We start from the raw sequence: 21,375 nt of genomic DNA, 5'->3' as shown, positions 1-21,375 counted from the left end.
TTAACTCTCGTTTATTTTCTTGCAGAACATCTGAAGCTGTATTGCGGGCTCTCGCCATGGTTCTCTCGCTGCTCCTTCTCCTTCTTACTCTTTCTTAATCAGAAATCAGAAATATCTGTAGCAAAAGACGTTGGATGGTTGGTGTTCATACCTTAATCGGGACAAGTGTGGTTGAGATCAGTCACATTTACCTTTCGCACCACATTAGCTGAACTTTTAAGTCTTAGAGTAAGTTAAAGGTGCTGATTACAGTGAAACTCAGTTAAGTTTTGCACATGGAATATTCGGCATATGTACCAGTTTGGCTGTAAGCAGGGTAACTTGGACGTCATGTCTGCCTCTCCTCCCTAGGTCGTTTCTCATGGCCTCTGTTGCATTCAGGTTTTCCTGGACATACCACACCTATAGCTTGTGAAATGTATTTGTTTTCTAGGTAAATAAATCACTCTGAATTGTGAGCTCTGTGGGATAAAGAATTTCCTATTGTGTTTAGAATCCATGGCACTTCAGGATGCATTATTCTTCTTGTTAATGTTCTGGCCAACATTTAAAAGATGGCCAGAATCAGATAAATAGTGCCACTTCTCAGATTTCTAGCAATACTATTTTCTGGTTTATTTAGTATTATTGAGATCCCTCATTTAAGATCTGCTTTTCTTACAGGATGTTTTTCCTAATCTTTGCTTTTCTAAACTGATTAAACCTGACTAAACTGACTGGTTTTTGCATCTCTGTAGGCGGTTACCTTGATCAAAGAGAGTTTATTTTTCATTTTGTAAAATAGTTAATGCATTCAAAGTTCTGTTTGGGATTTCTTAAAAGCAATTAAGATTATTAGTCCCCCAACTAATGGTGTTAAAGAGTGGGTTTCTTTTCTCCCCACCTCCTCCTTATGAAAAAGCACCGAGAACAACACCAACAAAAAAGAAGTTAACCTACTGATCTGCAGTTCCCTTCTGCATTAAAACAGACGATAAAAGCAGGGGTTTCAAATTCCCTTGCCCATGGGCCCTTGCCCGTGCCCCTGCCTGTCTGGGGCTGCTTTTTCTTGCTAAGGAGCGATCATCATCATCTTTTTGATAGGACAAGGCCCTGCGCCTCATAGTAATCCATTTTGATTGCTTCCTTACTTTAAAATCAATCACTTTCCTCCTCTGCATTGTTTCCCTGAAGCCTGCAAAGTATCAGGAAACTTCTTAAAATATTGGAAATCGTGGTCTGAGGAGGATAAGGTTGCCACAGCAACTGCCCAGCATTTCTGAGATGTATTCCTGCCTCTTTCAAAATAATCATGAATGCCACAAACTCCTGAGGCATTTGCTGCAAACAAAGCAAGGCTGTAGCAAAAGAGAATGGAAAAGAGCACGGAGGAGTTGGTTGTTGTAAAGGTGAGATGTGTCAGGCTAAGGGAAAAAGTGTCAGGCATTTACACTTTATGTTAAACGCCCTAAGTGTCTGGAATGCTGCGCAGGCATATGGAGTGTTTCAACACTCGGCAGTATCTGACATGGCAGTGGGTAATGTCACTTGGCTCACGATGCAACTCCATGATCCACTCGAGAGGGTGACATCTCTTCCATCCTGAAGGGAAGTATTTTCAGACATAGGAGGCCAAAGTTAGCTGCCTCCCTGTTGGTATTCTAAATAGGCTTCTCTCTGGGACAGAGATGCCTGTCAAAGAGTGTAACTTGTCAGCCAGAAGTAATCAACTTTTTCATGGCTTTGGGACCGGTCTCAGCACAGACTGGTAAACAGAGGGCTGCACTGAGGGTCAGGAGATCTAAAACATCCATTTCCCCTTTAGCCTTGGTTTTCTTAATTGCTAAAGAGAATTAATAGTGTTATATTATCAGTGCATATAATCTTTGGGTCATCTGTTTAGAAAGACAGACAATCAATACCCATATGGTTTCATTGTAATGTGGTTAATACAAGGGGAAATACACCTGTGAGCTATCTGAGGACTTTTTTTTTAAGGAACAGAACTTAAAAGAGTTGCAGGCTGTCAGATGCATTGGTTCTGTATGCAGTATCTTCTTTCCTGAGATGGCTGATGGCTGTGTGTGAAAAGCTGTATGAAAGAACCAGACATGATTACCTATTGAACTTTGCTTGGGAAGGGGCCAAAGTGAGCTGTTCGTGTTTCCAACAGCACCGTATGCACATTTGTACTAGTTGAAATGGAGTGGTTTGTGGCCTGATGCTATATTGGCACTTCAAACACGTACCGTAGCACTTTTCCAAACATTACAACATTTAGGAGACTTGGTGCTGCTCTGGGACGTCTGAATTTCAATTTTGAATGTCTGTGTATGGGTGGGAGATTTTACCTCCGTATGATTTCAGGTATTCTGTGCACACATTGTGCAAAGTTGCAAATACAAAACATAGACGGTAAGTGTTGTTGTATTGTTGTTGTTGCAAAGCTGGTGTTATTTATGTGAAGCTTTAAGAGATTCAGTCCAGCCCTCTTTTTCCTCCTGCGTGTGACCGATGTGCTCTTACGCACCGTCTTTTTGTGGCAGAAATGCGTCTTCGTTAAAAGCAGACAGGCAAGAGTCGGGGTGGGATGTGGCCCAGTTGTCCTGAACGCTCCACTTGGGTGGGAAACTTAGGATAGTTTTAGCAGCAGCTCAGATTCATTTGAACACCATCCCAAGCCTCATATGATTTTAGTGCTATAAAAGCCAATCGGGTTATTGTTTTAAGGTACAAGATGCCCCTGAGGGCTTTGCTCACTCGACTGTACTGAGGAATTAAATGCTCTCAGGCAGTGTAACGACCTCATTCACTCCAGTGTTGCAAGGCAAGGCAGTCATCGCCGGTAAATGGGCCCATATTACAGTGACATTAGCATTTTAATGCAACTAAAGAGGAGGTAGATTGATTGTAATTTAGTATCTAGTTGCATGGCCTTGTGCAGGTCCCCTCATCGCTGCTCCACGGGGGCTGATTATAGTTACACAGTGCACTTTGGAATCTAATTGGATTTACATGCAGTAATGTAGTCGTGTCACAGCAATGACTCTGCTATGCAAGCACTATGAAATTCCAATGCAATTAGTTATTTATGTAGGAGCAACAGTTACAGGATAACGCATGGGGCTGACAGCTTGTGCCAAGCTCCAGTTGAGGAGCAGCAAATGTCTTCCTTTTTTCTGAAGCCATTGCAAGGGAATGATACTATTCTGATCCTGCTTCCACAAAGATGTTTCTCCTCGCGCTTCACCATAGAAGCACTGACCTGTTGCAGAGATCCGGCAGGACATGACTTCTGTCTTCTTCAGCTTCTCCTTTGGCTGTGAACGTATGGGCTGGCGTGTGTTTGGGTTTCTCTAGATCCTGCAAATGTGGTGACCAAAGGGGACTGGAAGGAGCTAGAGGCACTTGTGAAGCAGGACACCTGTAAGCCGTTCACCTGGTGGCCTTCCTGCACTAGTTAACGTGCAGGAGACTGGATTTCTCCCCAAAACAGTCCTTGCTTCTCCATCTTGCACCCTCCATTCGTTTCTTGTTTCACTTGCTACCTGTTGAGCATATCGGCCCCTTTTTGCCCCCTTTGCTCTGGCTCTCCATCTGCCTTTCTTGCTGCACGAGACCAGCAGGCGTCATGAAGTTTAGCCGCTTTTCCTTCGTCGAAGTCCTGACCGAGAGCCGCTCGAAAAGCAGCGAAAGCGTAGAGAAGGCAGTGCTCGGCGAGACTCGGTGCGGTGGCTGGAGACGAGCGAGGACGACGTGCCAAATGCAGCTGCCGAGGCAGCGCAGCCCCGAGGAAGGAGCCTTGGCCTCGGCCGTGACTCCGGCTTCCACTGTTTCCCCAGCGACTGTAATTAAAGGCATCAGCTTGCTCGAGTCACAATTAGGCACGGTGGTTTTGCACTTTCTGCAATTCTCCCTAATGACAAAATCGTAGCTATTAACCAAAGAGAGTCTGTTTGGCAGGGACTTCCTCCCCTTTAGGGCCGTGGAGTAAGATGGAGCATTGCTGTTGTTTGGCACCAAGCACGCTCTTTCATCCCTTCTGACGCAGCACCTGCTGGTACCTACTGAAGCATTTAAGCTCTTTCTCTCTGTGGTGCTGTAATTTCTTTAAAATGTTGTGACTTAAGAGGAATAAAAAAAATAAAATTCCTCTCCCACGCAGACCTTTGAGGGCTCGTGGGGATGTAATTATATGCACACGCAGTAGGAGCAGGAATCCTATCATTCTGGTTACTTTCCTAATGATAGGTTTATATAGGACACTGTCATCTCTGCTTTAAAGTTAGAGCTGTCTTCTCCTGGCAACAGCTGTCCCAGGATAGCGGCATCACAGGACAGGTCAACTCAAGAAATTGTCTCAATTGCATATGCGAAACACAGGGTGAAGCGTCCCCGTAGACAAAAGAAAAAGAGAAAAAAGTAAGGGTGCGCACTGGGCTCTGTCGGAGAGGGTCTCTCTACTATGGGGCAGTCTACGCTGGCTCGTAGAATCTCCGAGCTCCTCTCCGGTGGTCCTTGCGCCTTCTGCGGCCACCTGCCAGCTGGCCACGTCGCATCCTCTGAGCCTCCACACAGGTGGTAAAGCTGCGGTGATCCGGGGCAGCCTTCTTACGCGGCGTTGTAAAGTGGGGCAGTGCAGCCGCTGCTCGGCAGATGCCTTCAGAACTGGGCAGCGGAGATGGATCGATTGGTTTATAGATGTTTGTACGCTCCAGATTTCAAAAGGGAAGCCGTCCTTGCTTATCATTCAGAGATGTAGGTCCACAGTGACAGAGGAAGGACATTAAACGTGAGGGATTAATGCAAAACAAAAAGTCTATGAATATTCATTATACGTTTTATATTATAATAGTTTCAGCCACCTTGAAACTCTTTGTTCGCTTCCTGCCAACAACAAATGATAGACTTTTACTCACAGAACTCTTAATGGGAGGCAATTTTCAAAGGCACGTTCACAAATGTTTGTGGGAAACAGATGTTAAGTGCACCCCCTCCAGAAATCACGATGAAATGCTGGCAGTGAGAGAGCAGGGACAGACCCAGGTGACTTCTCTGATCCCTCCTAGGGAAGCGGTGGCTTCAGCAGAGCTGTGAGTATTCCAAAACGATTTGCAAAGGACGAGCGAGTTAGTGTCAAGCAACCCTATGTGAATATTGCACCCTTACGGCACGGGGCACTGTTCGAATAGCTAGAGGCTGCCCCTTCCCCGCAGACCCTGCAGTGTCGGATGGGTGGAAAAAAACCAGCCTGGGAGAGGTTGGCAAGAGTCAAACAAGCACGCTTTGCACGTTCGTTTGTAGTCTCACCTCACCTTTGCCCAGCCAAAGACTGTCACCAGCGTTGCGCAGGCAGAAATCGACATTTACGGAGAAAATTGTAGCCGTTAGCTGGTGGGCAGTGGCGGTCTGCACCCGGGTCCATCTGCCTGCACCGGTTTTTCCAACGCCTTTGGGCAGGCAGTGCGGTGGCTCCGCCGTTCCTCTCTGTTGCTGCTTCCCAGGCAGTGACAGCGAGGCGGAGGGAGAGGAAAATAGTTTGCTCAACCTGGCGTGAGAGCTGGCTGGAAGAACGAAGGATAGCGCCCGTGTTTCAGGCTGTTGCTCCTAATGGCTGGGCTGGGCTTCCCAAAGATGCATTCCATCTCCCTTCCTCTGCCTTTTCCATTTTCCCGGTAAATGGGCTGGAAAGTCACAGCAGATTAAAGTTTGTCTAAACCTCCTATAAAATATCGAAGGTGCAGCTGATATTAATCTAGTCCTGTTGTGGTATGAGGTGCATGTGTAATGGGACTATAGATTTACATGTGGTCTGTGGGCATTTAAAACACCCCAAAGGTTGTTAAAGAGATTCTGAGGAACTGGATCCCTCGCTGGGTATTAAAAGCTCTTCATTAGTGCTAATGTACACTAAATTAAGGTGGCAATTAGACTGAGCATATTCATCAGGATGGTGTGTTTTAATAAATTGTGTATTTAACATGATTGCATTTTATTGACTTCGGCAGTAATTGCATATTTTTCTCTTACAGGACAAGCTTGACTGGAAAGAGATATATGGGACACACAGACAATTAAAGACTAGAATAGACACCGTGCTTCAAGTCCCAAGATTTGAGAAGGTGAGCCTTGTTTACAGCTCTTTCTTCCCGCATGCCAGATGCTTTCTCTGTATCTCTGTCAAGGCTGGTTAGGTGTAGTTATTGTGTGCAGAAGGGGGGTAAGAAATACACAGCTCATCTGCCCTCGTATCACCTGCGAGGTGTACTGCAGCGAGTTGTCCCCCGTCGGTCTCCTAATTATAAACTGCCCCCATCTCCGTTCTACCTAGAGGAGCAGACTGTGTGGAAATAATACTCTAAGAGGGTTTTCTGGAAGGCACCACCTGTTTAGATATGTTCTCTTAGCAGACCCCTCCGCTTTGGTTGAAAGGAGTTGGATGCTGCTTGCAGAGAGTGAACACAGAAATCCTCTTGGGAAAGGGGTGCTCCGTGAAGGAAGGCGAGCACGCTGAGCCAAGCCTCCTTACCTGCAAGCCAAAGGGTGGGCTGCCGTGTTGCTGGGGAAGGGATGTAATGGAGACATGCCAGGCTGTGGTGGCCCAGCTTAGAGCTTCAGGGACATTTCTAGTGACATCTCAGCTGGGACAGCCTCTAGAAATTGATGCATTGACTTGGAAGAGAATCTGGTCCACGTTTGCCAATTCCTTTAAAGGCTGTCTGGCAGAGGTTCTGGAGAGCTTCAAATATGTCTTCTGCTTTTACTTGGTTGCATTGTGCATGAATATGAAAGTAGGTGTGAGTTAGCACCATTTGCTCCTCAAGCTGTTGGCTAATATTTTGTAGGAGGTACTGCAGAACTGGTTCTTAGGTTTAAAGGAAGCAATGGATCAGTTTGGTGGACAAGGTCTTCACGCACATTGACAGCAAAGATGTTTATGTGAAAAGATACATGGACAACGTGATAGAAGAGAAGGGACTGAAAAAATGGTTTGCATGAGAGTTGGACAAGGTGACCTCTAGACGTCTCTTCCGATCTTGGTTATTCTGTGATTTCTTTCAATTATTCGAGATGGGGAGACTGTGATGAGCCATCAGGCAAGTGCACAATGTTTGAATTTTATGTAGTGAAATATGAATAGTCTGCAGAGGTATGTTAGGGATGGGGATTACATGGTTGGAACGGTAGGCAAGGAAGATGGTTCGCACACTTGTTTGCAGTAAAGGGTCGGAGTGGTGTGATATGGAAGGTGCAAGGACTGAGACTGGTGAAGATAAGGTGCTCCTGAGAGTTTTGATAGACTGGGGAATCTCAGACCCTGGAGATATTCAAAACTTAACTAATATGATCCTGAGCAACCTTCTCTAACTTCGAAGTCAGATCAAACTTTGGAATTGGCCCAGGTTGGAGGCAGTGGGTGTTTGTACTCAATGACATCCAGAGGTTCTGTCTGACCTAAAATTTTTTGGTGATTCCATCTCCAAGGCAAAGGTAAAGGAGCAATTGAAGTGAAACCATGGTTTTCAATCCAGCGTGAAAGGGGTATGGTGGTAGAAGGAAATGTCAGTGGTAGCAAAGAGAAACTTGGAAGCAGTTTTTGGGGGTGTGGTTGAGCAGCTGCCTGTAGATATGTGAAGTTCAAGGTAGCTGCAAGGCGTGCAAAAGCAAATGTCAGAGGGAAGGAAATAAATGGTGGCTGGAGAACAAAAAAATACATTGCCTTGAAAAACTAGACTTTATTCCTAACTGATTACAGCAGCTGGGGTATGTTTCCTGGCTACACTGCTGGGGATTTTTAGCCTCCCCATCACTTTGCAAGATAAAATTCATATTAGGGGGGGAGAAATGTAGAATAATCTGCCTAAGAAAAAGCTGAACATTTATAGCTACATTTCAGACAAAAACAAATGCGTCTCATATGTCTCACAGGTCTGAGATGGGACAAGCCAGGGAAAGCATCTGTCAGCCGCTGTCTTCTGCAGTTCTGACTGCTAATGTTTGCTTAGCATTAAATGTCTCCTGCAGAGGAGAACTTAATCTGTCACAGATTTGGGGCCTGGAGGAGGGGAGAGAAGATATTTTTAAAAGGTAGATTAAGACATATGCGTTCGGTTTTTATTGCACTTGCATCAGCGTGTAGTCGGAGTAACTTACAAGATTTGCCTTTGGTGTGTACGGCTTAAAAAGAAAAGCGGAAGGAAAAAGCAGCTCTGTGGGTCAGCATTGTCCTTTCATGTCAATTATTTTCTCCACGCAGCCTGTCATCAGGGACTTCAGGTACTTTCAGCTAATTAGTAAGGCAGCAGTTGGCACAAATGGTTTCATAATTACGTTATTTGTAAGTAACATTATTTGCATTTTGCTTGCATTGTTTGTAAATAGCATTAGTTATGTACTCTTCAAAGTCTAGAGCACTACTGCATATATGAACTAGACAGTAATATGTTTCATATATGCTGGAGTGCTTGAGCTCTGACATGAAAACAGTTTTTAAGTGCTACGTAAGAGGTCAGATCATGCTTGTGGTTGATTTGCCCTGTTTTAATCAGTGCAATCACAGGATCCAAACGGTGACCTTGTGTGTGCTGTTTGGGAATCTGGGTACCCAGCAGAAACTGGAAAGGGTGTGTTACGCTGGTATGCGTGGGTCTCTCCAGGCTCTAAGTTCCAGCACTGAAACAGTTGTTCAGAGCTCCTGTTTCTCAGATCAGATCAGAGGGTTGGCGTTTTTTTGGAAGTTTGCATTGAGCTCCTTTGATGCGGAAGCTCTGACGTGCTCTGTTCTTGGCTTTGCCAGCCCAAACCTCGCACTGCTGCTACCGACTTCCATTTGCACATCCTGAGTTGAAGGACTTTGGGATTTGTAAACCCCCCTGGGTGTGTTCCTTTCTTGAAGCACAGCACAATTAGTAGGGTTGTGCTTAGTTGTTGCTTCGCTGTGTGAAGCGTGGTGGGTTTAGGAATTACAAATCTGAGCCCAGCACCACCGCTGGGGACAATTTCTTGCCCAGGCAAACAAGGGAGCCCTCGTTTGTGGAAGCTGAGTGTGCCCGTGTTCGTGCTGCTCCCGGGTTACTGTGGCTGCGTGGCCCTGCCGGTGAAGTTTTCAGGACCCGATTGCTCAACGGATTCAGAGTCTCCCTTCCCTGCCCATGCCTAGAAAATATTTTAACATACTGAGTGGATGCATGGGCAGGAGCAGTGCAAGGGATCGTAGCTTAGGTTTGTCTTTGAAAAGAAGAGGAGGCCTGTACTCAGCTCGTGTAAATCAGAGCAGACTGATTGCAGAGGAACCAGACCCAGACATGGAAAGTCAAGTAAGGCAGGAATGTGATTTATCAACTCTACAAGGCAGCAAGACAGCGTTAGACTCAGGAGCTGCTGCTTCTTGGACCACAGGCAATGTTTTTTCATGTGGGTGCCTCTGCAGCAAGATGAGTGTGAATGATGTGAAGTGGCACAATACGGCTAAACTGGTTTGCTTTTTATTTCTTTTTTTGGCTAAGGCTACTATGATATGGATCATGTGGGTGAGTGCTCAAGGCATCAGGACTTAGAAGTTTCTCAGATAACTTTCAGACTTTGGCTAATATACTGAGATTTAGCCATCCTTTGTTTCATTGGAGCATAACTTTTTTGTGTGGTGATGGGAACATCTAGGTGCCACTAATTGTGGAGCTCTTGAAGTTCCAGTATCCTATCGATTTGTCTGTATTTTCATATCCCTCCCTACTATAGTGTTCAAGCTCATGGGTTAGTGGAGCTGAAGGTCCACCTTTCCCATGGAACTGAAGAATTCCCTCCCCAGCTCCTTACCTTTCTGGACTTCAAGGTCTCCTTTCTCTGTGAGATTTGCAGACGTGGCTTTAAACACCATCAGAAACCCGTGGGCATCTCCTCCAGGCCCATGTCAGAGCTCTGCGCCCCACTCCATCTCCTGCAGTTGTGGTCTTGGCCTTGAGTCTCTCTGGGCCAGAACAGTTGTGTATCAGATGTATAAGAAAAGAAACTTTGCGAAGAAAAATACTGCCCTTGGTCTCAGGTCCAGATTCAGGTTTGTGTTTCTCCAGAAGCGAGGTGGACTGTAACGACGGGCTTTGTGGATCTTCTCAGGATTCCTCTAGCAAAGGGGATTCCCTGGGCAGTACCCCACCAGCAAGGCAGGCTGCTCTCCTGCCCCAGGTACGCGAAGATGCAGAGGGAGAGCGGCCGCACGGCCGCACGAGCTTCTGCGTTGCACCGTTAGTGTCTCTGCCTGTTTTGCCGCTAGGAAGGAACTGATCCGATTTTTAAACCAAGTCAAAGAAGTGCAGCGAACACATGCTGTGTAACAAAAATCTGGCTCTTACCTCAGGCAGCCCCTTGCTGGGAGCTCTGCCTGCCATGGGTTTTCTCAGCTCTTTGGCTAAAGCAGAGCAGTTCCCGTGGTCACAGAGGGAAGCACCCCGCGAGGCTCTGCAGCGCTCCTGAGTTTTTTTGGGTTAACAAAAACCATGAAGGAGTGAAACAAAGAGTTTTATTTCTGGCCTGGTGAAAAACTTGGATAATTTCTGTTTTTTCTTTTAAGTGAATTGAATGTACTTTGCTAACATAGCATATCATTGGATGCAGGTCTATTTAGGGAATGGCATTCGCAATGGAGAAAGGGAAAGAGATGGGTTAAGAAGCGTGTGGGCTTCAGGAAGGCTTCTCTAGGGAGCTAAGCAAACTCGTGCCTCTGTGTTTGCATATGTATGTATCCATCTGTGCACGGTGCCATAGCTGCATTATCTTCTGTTTCAGTGAAAGTTTTACTATTTTATGTATCTGTTTGTCTGTCCCTCTAGGGTACTTGGTGATATAATTGCATATTGGGAGACACAGTCACATCATTAAGCAGCAAGCAGAAACTTTCTTCCAGTGTAGCCTCACCTGGTCAGGATTTATAGCTGCTCTTCCAATAGAAGTAGACTCCTAAGCAGTTTGTTGTCTAATTCAGACACAGAATTTCAAAACTGGTTAAGATTCCTTAGCGTTTTTTCCTGGTCTTAAAAGCTTATCAACGTTGATCCACGGGCTCTGCCTGCAGAAGACCTGTGCAGGATGGGGTGTAGAGGTCCAGGACTCCCCTGGCACAGTAACATCTCACACTGCCTGACAAGTAGATGTTGTGCCCCAGGCTGAGTAACCGTGAGGACAGCCTCCCCATGTCCACACGCTGCAGTCATTCCCAGCCCAGCTCCTCCAAATGTCTACACGTTTCCCTGAAAACGTTGTCCGTGTTTATGTGGCATTCATTCTGTCGAGCAAGCTTGTGTGGAGCCAACTCTCCCAAATGCTTACTTGTGAGTCTTTCAAATGAGCGCAGCTTATTTTGGCTCCTGTGTTGATATGACCTTTTTTTGGCATGAAGTACACATGTACATTCAGTGCTTCTTGGGCTTGACAGGCTTTAGGGGCTGGGAAAAAAAACAGTCTTCATGTGCAGAGGGATATTTTTTCCCCCAGCATCTCACTCTGCAAGGAAAGCTAGACCTTTGCTCTCCTGCAGCCTTCCTCTTCACATCTGCATTTGCCTTTAGACCTGGCAGAATGCAAAGGGACTTAGCAGCAATCGTTATCTCTTAGTAGCCTGTGCTATGTTGCTTTTTTCAGGTGAGAAATGAGCTCTTCTGTGTAATGAACTCCATGGGATCTTGGAGAAAATAGAAATGGAGGTAGGATTGTGTCACTGCAATAAAAAAGAATGAGCGTGCTAAGGAAATGCTGGTGTTTTGCAGGAAGAATTGGATCAAGGAGCCTGAAGATCATGGAGGGAGACTGTCTGAGCTGCATGAAGTACCTGATGTTTCTTTTCAATTTCTTTATATTTGTAAGTATTTAGAATCCACTTTCTCTCCTGAATCCTCCTGTTTCCAGCAGCCTGCTGCTCCCCGGCAGGGTAGGCTGTAATTTGGTAAAGTTGCCACGGTACAGAATATCCCCTCAGCTCTGCACTGGCAATCGTTGAGGGTTTTGCAGCATCCAAAGATGCTCAGACATTCAGCAAGCCAGCACAGTGGTCACTGCTGCCTGAGTTATTCTTGTCCTTGGCAAGGGAGACCAGAGGGAAAGCTCTAACTAGTGGTGTACGTGGTCTATCCTTGAATAGCAGAGGAAACTGCTTTCTAGTCCTGGGTGCCCCGCTGACGTTTTCACTAGGAAACACAGTAATTTTCCTACCACACGTAGAGTCATTCTTGGTGATGCTGTTGCTCTCGTCTTTGATGGGAAGGGTGGGAGCACCCAGCCACCCTGGCCTCTGTGGTGGGGATGGTGCACGTGTGCCTCTTTACTGGGCTGACCGCTACAGACGTGGCAGCAGCTCGAGACGCCGTCTTTCAGCATTAGGGAGGGAGTAAACAGTTGGTAGAGTGACATGTCAAGGAAGAAAGGTGGTTTTGCTGCAAATGGCTCGTTTAGTGAGCAAGAGATACGAAGAGTAGCGTGTCAGCAGTCGCCTGCTCCACGGAGAATATATGCCGTGGAGAAACACAAATTCTCCAAGTGAGTGCCTTTGATCGAAAGATGGCAATGAATCCAGTTTTTCTGCAGCATTTGTTTTATGTTGACCTATCTCCCTCTCTCTCCTCTCCTTGTGCCGTGACAGCTGGGAGGAGCGTGCCTGCTGGGAGTCGGGATCTGGGTCATTGTGGATCCCACAGGTTTTCGAGAGATAGTGGCTGCCAACCCCCTGCTCTTCACGGGAGCGTACATCATGCTGGCTATGGGAGCAATGCTCTTTCTGCTGGGTTTCCTCGGCTGCTGCGGTGCCATCCGTGAGAACAAATGCCTACTGCTTTTTGTAAGTGTCCTTGCAGTTTCTGTTGGCCTTTTGGTGCTTCCCAAGGATGGGGGTGACTGGGTGGATGATGCTGTGGTAAGTGCATGAATGGGTGTCTGTTAGTGTAGCCATTATTCCCTTAGACAATAAATAGGCTTAGGGTACTTTTACGCACAGCTAGAAATACAGGGAGTTTGCTTGTTCCCTATACCAGATTTGAGCCCAAGTGGATATGGAGTCTGGGAGTGTATTTTGACCTTGTTAAGCTTTGTTTCAAAATGGTCCTATTTGGTTGTTTGGTGTTTTCTTTTTTACTTTTATAAAGTGACCAAAAATGGTCCTCTCTTGGCCACCCAAACCCCACTGCTCCACTTGTGGATTCACTCCTCGGTGGTTTACAACAAAGCAGAGGGAACAAGTAGAGCAAAGCATCTGTGTAACAGAGCCCGCACGTCAGCAGAAACGGCCAGCTCGGAACAGCGTGCTGGCCTGTCATTGCAGCCCTCAATAGCTGGTCGCTCCCTTACGCAGGCTACTCTGCTCCTAAAATGAACCAGATTTGATATCTTTGGGCAAATTTTCCCCGGAATGACAGGGTTAAATTTCAGACCGTGTGGTCATCAAGTAGTATTTACAAAGAGCTAGCCTCTAAAATAAATCACTTTTGACTGACGCCATGAGTTCTGATACTGCGGGCTTTCCAGCCATTATCTCTTACTGGAAGGCATTACCAGTTATGTATTAAAAGACAAAAAGATCATTAGTTGTATTTTTCATTTTTGTCAAAAGTGACCTTTTGTTTCTCCCTCTGGGTCTGTTGGGGCTTTGGGTTTGTTTTTTTGTTTTGTTTTGTTTTTTTTTAAATCTTGATCTTGCGGTGTTTTGTTACGATTGTAATCTTGCACAGCTGCTTCATGGTGCAAAAGAGGCTTGTCTAACTTTAAACAGAACAGGAAAGTTCTCTTTCTTGAAGGCAAAACCATTTTCTAGAGATGAGTGTGGCTTCTCTGAGATAAATTCTCTCTGGCCCTTGGCTGCCCCACCCCTTGTATTCATAATCTGCAAATGAGAGCCCCTTTTCTGGAAGCCTTTGTGGGTTTGATTTCTAGTGACTCACCTCAGAAGTAAATCAGAAAACCAAATGTATCACCTGTGAAGTCGTGGAGATCTGCCCAGAGGAACCTAATAAAATGCAAAGGATCAGGCCCAATGAGCCTGAGGTTACTTCAAAGCCTGTCCCTGTCAGATTAAGAAACTAAAAGTTATGTTTGATGAGAAGTATTGATTGTAAGTGAATGGGAGAGCTGCATACAGATGGGGGACCTGGCTGGAGGAAGGAAGCTCTGGGCCATGCTCTTTCCTAATTTAACATCGCAGAGTTTCATCACTGTTTGAATGTTCCTCCTGGTGTTTTAGTTAATGCTCCAGTGCACTCGATTTTGTGGTTATTACTTTTCTAACTCTAGATATAGTTCTGAGCCCTGCTGCTTTATTTATTTACATTTATTATTATTTTATTTTATTTTATACTTGGAATGTGAGAAATACATGGGCTGGAAGTAATGCCCTAGACTAGGAGAAACTCTAAAAGGAATTACTGGATGAGGAGTTAGTCTTCCACTTTGCTCAGGTCTTCCAGGGCTTCTAGTATCAAAGTCAACTCCGTTAAACAACCTGCCGTCTCATGTCCAACAGCGGTGAAGCACTTGGACAAGGATCTGTGCTGGTACCAAGTGAGAAGAGATATGTGGCTATTTCTGCTTTTTGGGGGGCCACACCAGCCGATGTTAAAACACATAAAACACCTGTGAAACCAGAAATCTGATGGGAGTAAGTTTTAGGCGCTGAAAAGGCAAACCATTCATGAGCATGTGCCAGAGAGACTGGGAACACCTTGCAAAATGGAGAGTGTTAGGCTTCAGGGGGTGGTACTTAGGAAGAAGTTGCTAGATCAACTCCACTTACAACTTGTTAAAGAATTCATGAGCCGGAGAGCAGCTTGAGTGAGATTTCACAGTGATGCATAATGTATATCTGAAGCTTTTAGTCCAAATGTAAACAGAAGATAGAAGGGACAAGACAGACGCACAAACGCATGTTGTCTAGGTTCTGGCTTCTGTGTTTGCAAGGACTTTTATTTTTCATTAAGCTGCTTGTCTTTTGGTAAAAAATCACCACTGTGGAACCTAACGTTGCACTAAGCACAAGGCTGTGAACTGTTTCTAGATTTCCCAGCATTTGGCTCAAAAAAAGCAACAAACACTGGCCTGCAAATGAGACACCGAATAACTTCTGGATTGTCCTAAAGACTCTCTGACTGCAAAAGAACACCATGAAAATCAGAATCCAAAGTGCTGATGAGCATACAACGTTGCACCACGGGACTGAATTCAGCTTTGCAACGAGAACAGTCCACGTTAGCTTCATTTGGCTTAGTTTTGAGTGCGGACGTCCTGTTTTGCACTGTTGTAAAATGGATGCAGTAGCCCCTGAAACTTTTCAGCGTGAAAATGTGCGTCCTTCAGGTTAAAGGCAGTTGCTGCTCTTTTTGGAACATCATTGCTGAAACTGGAACAGTAAGTGAGTTGTGATAAAAGAAAAGCAAAGCATTGATTTGTGGAAACTTCTGATAAACCTGTAACCATCACCAGCAGCTGAGGCAGGATTTTTGACCAACATGTGAGACCCCACTCCTCCGGATGCTCACCTTGGATGCGGGGGGTACCGTGTTCAAGTGTTGGGTCTCAAGCATGAATTTGAATGTGAGGCTGCTGTGTCCCATGCATTAACCAGCTGGCTGTTTAGTGCTCTCAGTAATCAATTTAATTTGGGGAAGCAAAACATAATAAGCAGATTTTGACTCTCTTTAAAATGCAGAATGAGAGCAAGTTCTGAAACACTGATGATCCATCTTCTTTTTCTCATCAGTCCTAATGGCTGCTCGTGTTTTTTCTACAGTGACTGTTAAAAATCTGTAATGCAGACTGCACAATGTAAGTGTAAATCAGTTTGGGAATGATAATGAAGCTTATCAGAGATAATCTGGGAATGGCTGCTTCCTTCTACTTCTGCACAGACCTGGGTGAACATGTGTCTCCCAGTAATCACTAAATGAAATGCAATTAGCAGGGCGATGGGATTAATCACTTGATCACCACCTTAGACCTCTTAGTGACTATGCTGAGATCCCTTGATGGATGATGATGTGAATTTGCAAAGCATCGTTCATTCTCATCACTTGTTCTTTGCCCTCCTGTGGTGAAATTAAAACAATTTCTGAGCAGCAAAAAAAGAAGCCACGCAGAAAACTCCAGCAGTAAGAATAAATTAGAGAGTTAACTAGTTCAGCAAAATCGAGCAACAGCATTCTGTTAGCAACCGAAGTCCCTGCTCATCTGACTCTTCTTGTTCTGTCATTTGAGCCCAGGCTCCTTTTCTTTTGTTTCCACTGCAGAAGCAGGAAGAGAAATGGGACAGGGTGGTGCATGCACTTTTCCCGTGGGGAAAAATCGCTTATAGCTCTGATAATTGACAGCAAAACATTTTGCCCATTCCAAGCAGGTAGCTTGAATTCTCTCTCCATTACCGAAATGCATGGTGCACAGCGTTTCAGACACTGTTTATAAATCATTGCTTTGGGGATCACAATAGTACTTCTGGCCCCATCTGCCTGCCTTCTGTTTCAGAAAGACTTTCAATAACCTTCTCACATGAAAAAGAACCATCCAAACTTCTCTTGTGTTTATTTCTACTTGTTGCTTCAATCAACTTCACTGGTAACATGTACCACATGTTTATTACTCTCCATGTGATGTGGTCTTACAGAGTTCTCTGTTCACTCCTGTTTTTCTCACATGGTGCCAAAATCTGAGTTCATTTCTAAATGCTGACTCAGTTTTGTAAAATCATCTTTGAGTCTGTGGGCTAATTCCTGGGATCCTTGAATTTTAGAAGGGCTCATGCTCAAACGGTGATTTCTCTTTGTGGCTATAAGAAGATAAACAATATCCATCTAGTTCAGACTGTGGTTCCTCAAGCTCGCTATTTTGTCTCCAAGAATGGAAATAAATGCCATTTCAGGAGAGGGTGTGAGCCTAGCCACTTTCTGCTCTGTTCCCATAGTTGTTCCTCAGCACCAAAATTTGTTGTTTTAAGGATGTTACAGGGCACATCACTCCCTGTTCCTTTTACTATTTGTTATGGACTGAAGCAGCATCAGACTAGCACGAGGCATCAATGTAACTGAGAATCGGTCCCAAAGACAGGTTGAGTCCTGAGTTCTTCAGTGTCAGTCAGTGCTTTCCCACCCTGGGAGATTTGTTCCCTTCAACACTCTTTTCCCCTCTACTTGAATTTTACCTCCAGCTGTGTACCAGTTTTCTGTGCCACCTCTGGGCAGAAGGATCTGAGGTGGGAGCCCGCAGGAATCCCAGCGCTCATCCAGGGTGGGGAAACGCTCCACAGTACCCGAGTGCTCTGGGTAGATGAGGTCCCAGGGTCAGCACCCTCACAGCAAGGCGTCAGCCTCTCTGGGGATGAGACCTCTTAAGTGCATCTGATTTACTTCTGTGGGGTGGGTGGTGAAGGCACGGTAAATCACTCAGGCTTGGTAACATCACAGAAACAAGAAGCCTTTAGTAAGACTGAAGACCGGGCTTGTAGACCAAAGCAGCAGAAGGTTGCAAGGGCAACAGGATGAAAATACAGTTCCAGTTTAAACTGAACAACCATGTGCCTCTGTTTGCTTTCATTTCTCTTCCCTAGAATTATGATGACGCAAGTGTAATGGTTTTACTTCAAACTGGATGCCTGTTTCTCTTTTGCTACCACTCATTCTGCTGGCTATTGCTTTCTGTCAAGGCTGCAGTGTGCCCTTAATTTAAGGATATGAATATGCACACCTTGGATGCTACACAAGACATACTGTACTTGCATAATCAAATTAAAACTATGATAGTGTGTTATCAACTTTCTGTAGACGTTCTGCATGGTTAATACTTAACTCAGTGCAACCCCGTTCTGTGGAGGGGGATATTAACCAAGGCTAATTTTGTCCTGAAATGCAGAATATTCTGAAAAGAGTCCATTTTTGGTCATAAGTGTAAATATTTGAGTATATGTCCCACTACCTCCTTCCATACAAAATGAGCTATGATCATATTACAGTAAAATTGTTCATGTTGTGATGAGGGGTGTGTTTGCATATGTAGGTGTATGCATGTGATGCATGCACCTGTGTCAGGACAGTGTAACCCTGTACAAGCATCTGCTTTTTCCATCAAAGTAGGCTTTACTGTTTTAACCTGGTGCATTTATCAGGGGATGCTGTGGGTCCTGTAGTCTTATTCCCTTTAACCCATTAGAATGAGACAAAAGTGTCACAAGCTCCCATGTCCTGTGACATGGTCAGAGAGGGGCTGTGTCTGCTCCAGGTTACTGTCTCATAGGTTTTTTTTAATTGTCAGGGGAGAAAAAAGTTTCCTCAGTTATTTTTTCCATCTCTTTGGAGACTAGCAAAACCCTATGTTCCTACTACCTATTGCACACACCTAATGGTATGTCTGCGGTTTGTTGTATTTTTTTTTTCATCTTCTCTCTTCCAGTTCTTCATGTTTATTTTGTTAATCTTCCTGGCGGAGCTTTCAGCTGCAATCCTGGCTTTTATCTTCAGAGAAAATGTAAGTATTCGATGGTGGGCAAACTCTGAACCCCAGTGGGATCGTGCCCAGCTGGAATGGTGGTGGCTGATTCGTTTGTAGAGCAACTGTTCGTTTCAAATACCAACAAACCTGCTTCATTACTACCCTCAGTCTGCAGAACTGCCAGCAAGCCAGTGAATGCTAACTAACCTGGCGTGTGCAGGGTGCATGGTTTATGTACATAGGAGATATACGCTGGGGGACTACTTAAATCCTGACATTTTTAGAGTCTTCCTGATTCTTTTGCAGCCAAACCAGCTGCACATTCCATCAGAGAGAAGTTTTATAATAAAGTCACAGTAAGGTTAAAAGGAAATCTTTCCTTTTTTCAGTATAGCATGTATTTAATGTTAATATTAATAGTGAAACCTCCTGTTTCCCCACAGAGCCAATGCTTGCTCTGCAGTGCAGAAACTCTTTTGTGCATCTTCTAATCATATTCATTCTTGAATTTTCATGTTCTGATGCTCACCAGATTCCTCTCAATGCTGCTTGGAAAATATCCCTCCTGATCTGCCCTGGGCAAGTCTCCCCATGTCCCATTTTGAGTCCCATCAATGGATCCGTTGCAGATTGCCCTGCTTACAAGTTTGTGGTCCTTCTCACTGCAGCTTCATATGATGTAGCCTTTCTCTACTCTGCTGCTATGCATATTATATGGCCATCATCCCTCCCCTATGCTAGTTGTAAGCTTTTACTACACTAGTAGTAAGCACAGCCTCACTTGTTTCTCTAATCAGCAAAGGTTTGTGCATTCTTTTCATGTTCCCACGTGTGCAAAGGAGAGCCTGACTGAACTAGGAGCATCCTTCTCAAGTCAGCCCAACTTTGAAATATGACTCTGAGTGATGGCTGTGAAAAAACATTGGCCAGTAAAGGTGGTCAGTAGTGACCGTTAGGATTTATTTTATTTGGCCTCTGCCAGCAGTAAGAGAACATACAGCACATTCGCTCTGCTGAACGTGACAGAAATGTGGCATAAGCATAGAAGGGCCATGTAAAATGATGATTTTCTTGAGGCAGGTTATACTTTTAATTTTATTCGTATAAAAAGATATCGATAAGCAGAGAGTCAAGACTTAGGAAGCTCACAGCAAGACAGTGTGGTGTTTGTGCAGCAGAATGGTCTTGGGGGGAGGTGGTGAGAGGATTTTTTTTTTTTCCCCCCCTTTATAAGCTGATGGTCTTTTGTCTTTGCCTCAGATCTGAAGGCAGTGGGGAAGGGAGGGCACAGAATGGGTGCCCCATTCCAGCTTAGTCTTTGCGACCGTGCCCCCATGGGAACAGCTACTGCTCCGTAAATCGGTTGCAGCCTGGGGGGTCTGGTGCGTTATGGTTATTACAGCTCTGCTGTTAGGAGTTTTTTAGAGAGTTCCTTTGGTTCAGCACAAGCAGCAGACCGCAAATATGTTACCTTGCAGGATAAGGTCGCAGTGGTTATTCTAGACTTCTGTGGCATCTGGCGGTGTTTTGTGAGATAAGACTTGAAGGGGAGCAACTTCTATCTTTCTTGAGCTTGTCTCCTTGTTTGTGTCACCAGCTTCCCACTCTGTCAGGATGACTGACAGGAAGGGCTTAAATGGGAAGGAACGAAGAACGTCAGATCCCAACATAGCTGGAGATAGCTCTACGCAGAAGTTAAACTCAGTCTGAAAATTCTTGTGGTTTGTTCTCGCCTCAGGTTTCTTCTGGGAAAAGAAAAACAACAACAAAAAAGCAAAACCACCCAAACCCCACCCTTGTTTTGCTGCTGCTGTGTATTTTGGTGGTAGCTCCTCTGGCTTGGTAACTACCTGTGGCTAATTTTGCTGTCATCTTTGGGTTAGGGTGAGGCTGGATGGCCGGACAGGTTGTCCGTGGGGACAAAGGTGGTCTTTCAGTGACCCCGTGTCGGGAAGAATTCTTCACAGTAGCAATTTAAGGTCAGGTTCAGATGTGCTTTTCTCTTCCCCGTGAAACGAGTTACTTTCAAGGCGTGTGGTGGTAAATGCACATTTAGGCAACCTAAATTTCTTGGAAGCTTTCCAAGTGGGTTCCTGTGATGGTCATTGCACCAGTCCATATGGCTGTGGCCTCACTGGGTGCATAAAATGAGACAAAAGAGAAAGATATGCTCTATCTGTTCACTTTCCAGATAATGTTCAGTACAGCTTTCTCTTGTATAGTGTTTTACATCCAAACTAGCTCCCAGACACTCAACAGAGTTAAATTATTAATAGCTGAAGAAATGAAGAGACAAAAATAAGGGAGAAAAGAGATGTTTTCAGCTGAGATTTGACATGAGAGGAAGAGTCAGTGAAGCAGAGTGTGGTGGTGGGGTGAGTGAAAGTGGTGTTTGTGGTGGTGAGCTACGGTGATCTTCAAGTCCGGTTGCACTCCCAAAGAACTGTTTAGAAGCGGCCTCTGAAGAGGAGAACTGCTAATCAGCTATGGGAGTACCAGAGTTTCTCTTCCTTTTTAAAGGAGGTTTTGGAGGGTGGAGACCCTTTTGCATCTAGAAGACGCCCCCATAAAATAACGTCTTCCATGAACAATACAGAGAGGCTGTGAAAGAGCTACTTGACTTACGTACAGGAATTGCTCTTCATGTGCCTTTTGGAGGTCTGGATGGGAGAAACCCTGAAGGGATATTTGACTCTTAGTGAATTGTCTTAGCAGGCAAGAAAGCAGGATGGTAGGAACAGTTGAGTCCAGTGGCAGGGGTCTGGATGGAGTCAGGATGTTTGGATTTTTAGCCCCAGTTCTGACACTTAATAGACAAGTCGCTTTGGTTCCTGATACTTCTGTCTCCTCAGACATAAGGCAAAAACTAAAGAACATGAACCATCCATCCCTCAGTTGAGCAGCTGGGGGTCTCTTGGCTGGAAGGCACCATGGAAGTGGTGACTGTACCTA

General features: G+C 45.1%; 1 protein-coding gene across 6 annotated transcripts in view; it reads left to right on the top strand.

Moving 5' to 3' along the window:
- Nucleotides 1–21,375, top strand: part of TSPAN18 (tetraspanin 18) — a 130,197-nt gene that overhangs the window by 97,355 nt on the left and 11,467 nt on the right. For 5 of the 6 annotated variants that reach the window (XM_069784652.1, XM_069784649.1, XM_069784651.1 and 2 more), the window contains 4 exons: nucleotides 6,012–6,101; nucleotides 11,739–11,830; nucleotides 12,608–12,802; nucleotides 18,385–18,459. In XM_069784652.1, coding sequence (XP_069640753.1) covers nucleotides 11,768–11,830; nucleotides 12,608–12,802; nucleotides 18,385–18,459 — 333 coding nt within the window. In that variant the 5' untranslated portion in view covers nucleotides 6,012–6,101; nucleotides 11,739–11,767. The remainder of the gene's footprint in view (nucleotides 1–6,011; nucleotides 6,102–11,738; nucleotides 11,831–12,607; nucleotides 12,803–18,384; nucleotides 18,460–21,375) is intronic. The other variant, XM_069784653.1, reaches the window with a different exon arrangement.

This window comes from Haliaeetus albicilla, chromosome 5 (genome assembly GCF_947461875.1).
Source record: "Haliaeetus albicilla chromosome 5, bHalAlb1.1, whole genome shotgun sequence".
NCBI lineage: Eukaryota > Metazoa > Chordata > Aves > Accipitriformes > Accipitridae > Haliaeetus > Haliaeetus albicilla.
Note: the sequence above shows the minus strand (reverse complement) of the source record. Positions and strands in the feature narration are given on the sequence as shown.